The sequence below is a fragment of the Pogona vitticeps genome, chromosome 1 (genome assembly GCF_051106095.1).
Source record: "Pogona vitticeps strain Pit_001003342236 chromosome 1, PviZW2.1, whole genome shotgun sequence".
Lineage (NCBI taxonomy): Eukaryota > Metazoa > Chordata > Lepidosauria > Squamata > Agamidae > Pogona > Pogona vitticeps.
Genome location: NC_135783.1, coordinates 93,469,441 through 93,476,627, shown reverse-complemented (window position 1 = coordinate 93,476,627; position 7,187 = coordinate 93,469,441). Strand labels below are relative to the sequence as shown.

At 45.3% G+C, this 7,187-nt stretch overlaps 1 protein-coding gene across 1 annotated transcript; it reads left to right on the top strand.

The window, feature by feature from the left end:
* Positions 1 to 349: 349 nt before the first annotated feature.
* Positions 350 to 6,087, top strand: MARCKS (myristoylated alanine rich protein kinase C substrate). Its single transcript, XM_020811284.3, has 2 exons — positions 350 to 885; positions 2,904 to 6,087. Exons 1-2 carry the CDS (start codon positions 787 to 789, stop codon positions 3,660 to 3,662), a joined length of 858 nt encoding a protein of 285 aa, XP_020666943.1. The 5' UTR covers positions 350 to 786; the 3' UTR covers positions 3,663 to 6,087.
* The last annotated feature ends 1,100 nt before the right edge of the window (positions 6,088 to 7,187 follow it).

The window sequence follows — 7,187 nt, the reverse complement described above, 5'->3', positions numbered from 1 at the left end:
GGTGGGGTGGGGTGGGAGAGACAGACACCAAACAAGAGGCTACCACCACGGCAAATCAAGAGTACCCCTCCCTCATTTAAAGGCTGTTCATCCGCCACCTCAAGGAAAAAGGCAATAAAACCCCACCACAGACCGTTCGATTTTTTCTTTTTTAAAGAAAAATGAGGGTGCATGCCTTAATCCTATTAATTTATTTATATTCTTCGGTGTATTAATTATCAGTCCAAGGCCGATTTCAAATTATTGCAATCCCAGCTCCATTGTTCGCTCCAATTGGAGGCCCCGCCCCCTCTTTTGTCTGGCGGCGCGGTGATTGGTCGACGGCGGGCGGGGGCTGCCGTCAGCGCTCGGGAAGCCCATTCATCTGTGCACTTGGGCGTTGGACTCCGCATCTTATTAGCGACCAGGGAGATTTCTCCATTTTCCCCTTGTCTACAGTACGGCTACAAATCTGGGATTTTTTATTACTTCTTTTTTTGTACTAAACTTGGGCTTCTAATATTTTTGCTCGACTTTTCCCCCCTTCTTTTCCCCCCCTTTCTTCCTATGCTGCTGCTTTTTTGATCTCTCCAGCTTTATTTAGAAAACAAAGCGAATCAAAGAAAAAAACAGGCGTGCATATATTTAAAAATAATCGGTTCTCTTCTCTTTTTTTCCCGTCCTCCCCCTCTGGTGTGTGCGTTGCTGTTCTTCAAGCTGCTGGTCTCCCAGCATTTACACGAACCCACTGCTCTTTGTTTCCTTTTCTTTTGGATCTGTTGAGTTTCTTTGTTGTATAAAGCCAGCATGGGTGCCCAATTCTCCAAGAACGCTGCAAAAGGCGACTCTGCTGCCGAAAAGCCCGGGGAAGCAGTCGCCGCATCGCCTTCGAAAGCGAATGGACAGGTAAGAGAGGCGAATAATAGGTTTCTGGTTTATACAGCTATGCTTCTAAATCGAGAGCCCTGTTGAATTCCGTTTCTGCTTTTTCTCGGTAGAGAGACGGCTTTGGAAAATCGATCTTAATCCACTTTGTAAACAAATTGTGTCGTCGTCCCCCCCCCCTTTCACACTAATGTGTTATCTTGTGTTTGTACTTGAGGAGTCCCCCTCTTTTGGACGTAATGTTTGGGCGTAGTACAGTGTAAAGGGAAAAAAGATGCAGGATGCTTGTCTACTATAGGTGCCCTCCTGGTTAGCTGATGTTCCGCCAACAAGTAGTGTGTTGGTTTAATTTACGGTTATCTTTGGAGATTTTTTCGCCATATGTATGCTCTGATGAGGACGGTTGCGTCGAGTATATGCTCTTCTATGGCTTCCAGTACTGTAACAGTCCCTTCTCTCTCTCTTCCCCCCCCCCACCTTCTCTTCTTCAGCGCGGGGGTGGGGGGATAGTGGAGCTCGGTGGCGATAAGGCGACAGCAAGAGAAATCGGCGAGCGGTACTGAGTTGGGGGGCGCTGGAGAGTTGTTGGCGTATTGAGGAAGGGGCCGGAGAAACGGTCTTCTCCATCTTGTTTGTTGCGTTCCTCGCCTGGCTCCGATAGCCCAAGCTTGTCTTGCAATAAACTGGGACCTTGGGAGGTGTTGCGAGCCGACTCGGGTGAAATTCGTGGCGCTGCAACAACGTAGCGCGGCTGCTCTGGTGGAATTTGTCGCGCTGAAGTGTGAGAGATACCTTGTGTATGTGTGTACGTGCTTGTGCGAATTACTGCAGTTGCCGTGGGGTACACGAACGTGTCAACAGCGTCGGGGTGAATGGGGGCCAGATGGAGGTGTTCAAGGCTTAAGCCCGCGTCCATGTGGGACCGTTTTCGTCCTGGTGGTTTCCCATGCATTCGAGCGGCCCGCTCCTATACTCGGCCAGCCCGGGGTTGGCGGTCGTAGCAACTAAGCCTCTCGCCGGCAGCCGCTCTTGTTGTTGCTTTCGCCTGCCTGTCTCTTCTGAGGCGCCTGAGGCGGGCTTTAAAACACATGAGTGCGCGCGCGCGCGCAACACACACACACGGAGTGCCCGCGCCTCTCCCTCCCTAAACAATGGCGGGAAGATGGTGGGCTCCCTTGGTGTTGTTAACCTCTTTTTCTGTGCTGAAGCCGAGCGAGTTGAGGAAGAAAGGGCCGGTGGAGGGAAGCGAAACGGAGCATTGTTCGCTCCGCAGAGCCGCTCCTGGCCGAGGCGCGAGCAAAGCTTCCTCTCTCTTGCCCCTTCCAGCTCTTCTCTTCCAGTCTCCTCCTCCCTCGCCGTAGTCCCTAGCGCCGCCTGTCTCTCGTCCCCGCGGCGCGCTTGGTTATCTTTTTCCTCCTCCTTTTTTTTAAAAGATACTTAATGTTTCCAAGACGGAGCCACAGTGCCCTCCTCAGGCAGAGCTCCGCTGCTACAGCAGCCTTCCTTTCTCCTGGGAGCTCCCCGGGCTTCGAGGTTTAAATACATCGCTGAAGGGAGGAAATGTGGCCGCCTGCCATGAGTAGTAGTGTCTCCAGACGACGCTGATTTCCCGCCGTGCCCCAATAAAAAGAGGCGAGGGCCGCCTTTGGAGTGACTAGCCGGCCTGAGGGCGCGTGGGGTGGGGCTTAGGGGCGGGCTTGTGCGATACCTTCCCGTCGCCAGAGGCTTGGCGGTGTGCCTCTTGTTTTGCTCGAAAGGGGGGGGGGGGGAACCAGCGGGGAAGTCTGTGACAACGTGCTGGCATGGAGGGGTGGGTGAGCTTTTAATGAATTTCATGGCTGCATTCGTGCCCTCCTCATAGTCATAAATCCTTGGCCATGGCAACATAGACACTGCTGGTCATGGAGTGCCCTGAGGTTTTCCATAGGTTTGCTGTGTTTCTGTCATTAAAGAAAGCCCAGCAAACGGCCTTTTGATTGACTTAGGTTTGACAACCAGATGTCTTCTATCCAATAATGGCATGCTGAATTTTCTTGCAGGAGAATGGCCATGTGAAGGTGAATGGCGATGCCTCGCCAGCCGCTGCCGAGGCGGGCAAGGAGGAGGTCCAGGCGAACGGCAGTGCACCTGCTGAAGAGTCGGTGAAAGAGGAGCAGACCCCTTCTGAGCCTGCCTCTGAAAAGGAGGCGGCAGAAGCGGAGAGTACAGAGCCGGCCTCTCCGGCCGAAGGGGAGTCCTCCTCTAAGACGGAGGAAGGAGCGACCCCTTCCTCCAGCAACGAGACCCCGAAAAAAAAAAAGAAGCGCTTTTCTTTCAAAAAGTCCTTTAAGCTCAGTGGCTTCTCCTTTAAAAAGAACAAAAAGGAGTCTGGGGAAGGAGCTGAAAATGAAGGTGCGAGTGCTTCGGGAGAAGGGGGGAAAGATGATGCAGCCACTGCCCCAGAGCAGCCAGTGAGCAACGAAGAGAGCAAAGTGGCTCAGGAGGCATCTCCTGCTGCCGCTAGCAGCACAGAGGAAGCCAAGGAGGAGCCCGGCGGCTCCCAGGAAGCCAAATCAGAAGAGACTGCGCCAGAGAAGCCAGCAGGAGAGGAGGCCAAGCCTGCTGAAGACCAGAAGGCCGAGGATAAACAGGAGGAGGTGCCCGCGGCCAGCCCTGCCCCATGCGCTACCACTGAAGCCACCTCAACTGAACAAGAGGCACCCAAAGCAGAGGAGCCAGCAGCAGCGGCAGCAGCTCCAACACAGGAAGCCCCATCCGAGTCTAGTCCAGAAGCTCCACCAGCTGAATCAGCAGAGTAAAAAAAAAAAAAAAAAGGAAGAAGAAGAAAAGAAATGATGGCAATTTTGAGATGATGATTGAACTTTTCTTCCCCCCTGTTTGTTTGTTTGGAGTGGTGCCAGGTACTGGTTTTGGAGAACTTGTCTACAACCAGGGATTGATTTAAAAGATGTCTCTCTTTTTTTGTCTCTACCCACAGATCCCATCTCAGATCATTCTGTTACCACCATTCCAACTGGTAGAAGAGAGACTACATGCCTCCCTCTGCCTTGTTCCTCTTTTTTTTTTTTTGCATCAGTATTAATGTTTTTTGCATACTTTGCATCTTTATTCAAAATGTAAACTTTTTTTCCTATCTGTCAATCTATGGACATGCCCATATATGAAGGAGATGGATGGGTCAATAAAGGGATAGCAAATGAAGTGATAAGGGGTCACAATGGGGAATTAGTGGTGCAGATAATTTGCCAAGAAAATGTGCCACAAGAAATAAGGGGTTAGTCTTTTTTTAAAAAAGAAAGTTATTACAATGTATTTTGTGAGGCAGATGTTCTATAAGGTTTACAACACTACAAGTCTTGATTTAGAAGGAAGAAGAAAAATTCCAATACTCAGATTTTAAAAAAAATCATAGTCTTAGGAAATTCATTTAAACCATAGGAACTTTCACTTATCTCATGTTAGCTGTACCAGTCAGTGATTAAGTAGAAATACAAGTTGTATAGGCTTTATTGTTTATTGCTGGTTTATGACCTTAATAAAGTGTAATTATGTATTACCAGCAGGGTGTTTTTAACTGTGACTATTGTATAAAAACAAATCTTGATATCCAGAAGCACATTAAGTTTGCAACTTTTTCCACCCTGCCCATTTTTTTGTAAAATTGCAGTAATCTTGGACCTTTAAAAAGAAAAACCACACAATTTTAAACTCAACCAAGCTGTGATAAGTGGAATGGTTACTGTTTATACTGTGGTATGTTTTTGATGACAGCAGATGATGCTTTCTTTTTCCAGTTGTCTTTGAGAATAAAGAAGAAAAACCAATTTCAGATGCAATGGTTTTTGTGTAGCATCTTGTCTATCATGTTTTTTGTAAATACTGGAGAAGCTTTGACCAATTTGACTTAGAGATGGAATGTAACTTTGCTTACAAAATTGCTATTAAATTCCTGCTTAAGGTGTTCTAATTTTCTGTGAGCACACTAAAAGCGAAAAATAAATGTGAATAAAATGTAGAATTTGGCTGTGTTTCTTTTTCTGGATACTCTTGATAGCTTAGTAGATTGCTTGTATTATCTAAATTTGTATAAGAAGGCACTTGTTTGCCAATTAACATTGCTCTTCTAAATTATGGACTATGTGGTCTCCTGGCCTTACTAAATTTGTATCTGTGGTGTAACGATCTTTTAAGGCCTTCTAACTGGAAATGTGCATTGGATTTTCAATTAACTGATGCTACCCTGGAGACTCGATTGGCTAATGAGAGATCTGGGGAAAAACAGGAATGAGAAGAACTAGAATGTGTTTTCAATAAGCTTGCATCAGTTGACTTTAGTTAGAGTGGGTATGTGTGTAGTGAGAAGCCTTGAGGACCACTTTATGGTGTATTAGGTTGTTATTTCTTAGCTTGAGTTGACTTGACACTTTGGCTGTGGTTGTTTGGAATGCCTTGGCCCTTGGCCTGAGTTTTCAAACAGGAGCACCTACATTCAGGTGTTGAAACAGCAAAGGTCCAATCTTACATGCGAGTTCTTAACCATTTCAGCATCTACTTCAGTGCCTGACTTTAAGTAACCAGCCTTGGAAGTTTGGCTAAAGTAAACTTTTTTTTTGTTCTACCAAATTGTTGAGCAATACTTTTTTGTATGTTACTCTCAATTGTAGGTGAGTTAACAAAAAGCAAAACAAAAAAGAGATTGCTATATTGTTCTATAGAAGAGTCACTTGGTGCTTGCCTTTTAACTGTTTAGACTTTTGGGCTAATTTCCACCATATTGCTCAGGGCAAAATATGCCTTAATAAAACAGTAGGCTTTTGTATAAAATAAACACAGAGTAGTAATGGTGTTGGAGGGTGGAAATTGATTTGAGGAAGTGTTGCTCCTAGATTTATAGGTGAAATTTAGTGTTACACATAACTTGCTTCCATCTATGTGTTCAGCAGTAACTTACTTTGGAAGCAATTACACTTATTTTATGAGAGAGTGGCACATTAGCACCTTGTTCCCTAAAGAACAAAGCCTGCGCTGAATGAAGTTCAGTGGATTCCATACTGAATACATATTCTTATTCAGCTGTCCACATCTTTTTATTTTTTATTTTTATTTTTGGCTTGTATATATACTCTGGTCACCCTGGTATTTCTCTGTAGTGTTAGAAATGTATTGACTATTATGCTTTAAATGGCCATGGGATGAAATAAATGGATGTAAAATGAGATCTTACATACGAGTGTCATTCTTGTACTCCCATCTGCAAGGGACACTTTCCATTTGTAATTCTTGCCAGGTGCTCACAATGTGGTTGCATACCTCTTATCTGTGACATTGGCCCATCATAAATGTGTGTTCTTAAGTAAACAAAAGCAAAGCCAGCCTGGCTTTTTACATTGCACACAGTGTGACGTAAATGGAAATCCTATCCACCCTTAATTTCACCTGGGCCAGAATAGGCAATAGAGATGGTTTGCAGACTTTGAGGAGCACATGTTAAGGTATGCTCAGCAGGGAACCGTGTAGAGTGTTATGTAGTGGCAGCCTCTGGTTTGCTTCTATATAATATGTGGAATGGGCCTTAAGGGCTGAATGCAGATCTCAGACTTGTTTCTTCATTTTGAGAAATATTCTATGTGCTCTCCAGTTCTTCAGACTTTCCAAAATATGCTGACCTGCACTCTGAACTATTCTGAGTCACATGTACAGTAGATTAAATCCATATGCAATCCAGAAAGTGTGTGGCTCATGCAAACCATATCATTGATAGACAGTGCTTTGATACCATCACCATGGGTCGGTCACTAGGAAACAAGATGCTGGCTTAAAAGGGCCTGGAGTCTGATCTAGCCAGGCTAACCTTTTGTATTGACTGCAGTCTATACTGAAACTGGGCAACTAATCTTATAATGCAATACTGTGCTTGTCTACTCAGAAGTCCCATTAAATTCAACAGGGTCTACTCCCAGGTAAGCAGACGTAGAACTGCCTCAGTGTTAGTGGATTGCTAATCTTCCCGTAAGGTACTTAAGTAAGAGGCTGTTTCCTAGTGCCAGGTACTATATGGTTGAGCTAATTAGTCAGTGGGCATTACTACCTGCTAGTAAGTAGATATTATATTGAGATAATGGTGTTGAGCTGTTGAGTACAGAAACACTGTTACAAATATTTTAGATAAACAATGTATACTGGCCAGAATGATCAAAATGGCTAAATCTGTAGTCCTAAGCATGGTTACACTGATACAGTACAGTACTTTCATTCTGCAGAGTGCTTAAGAATAGAATTGTGCCTAGTTAAGCCTCATCAATTGTATCAGAGGCCCCATTTTT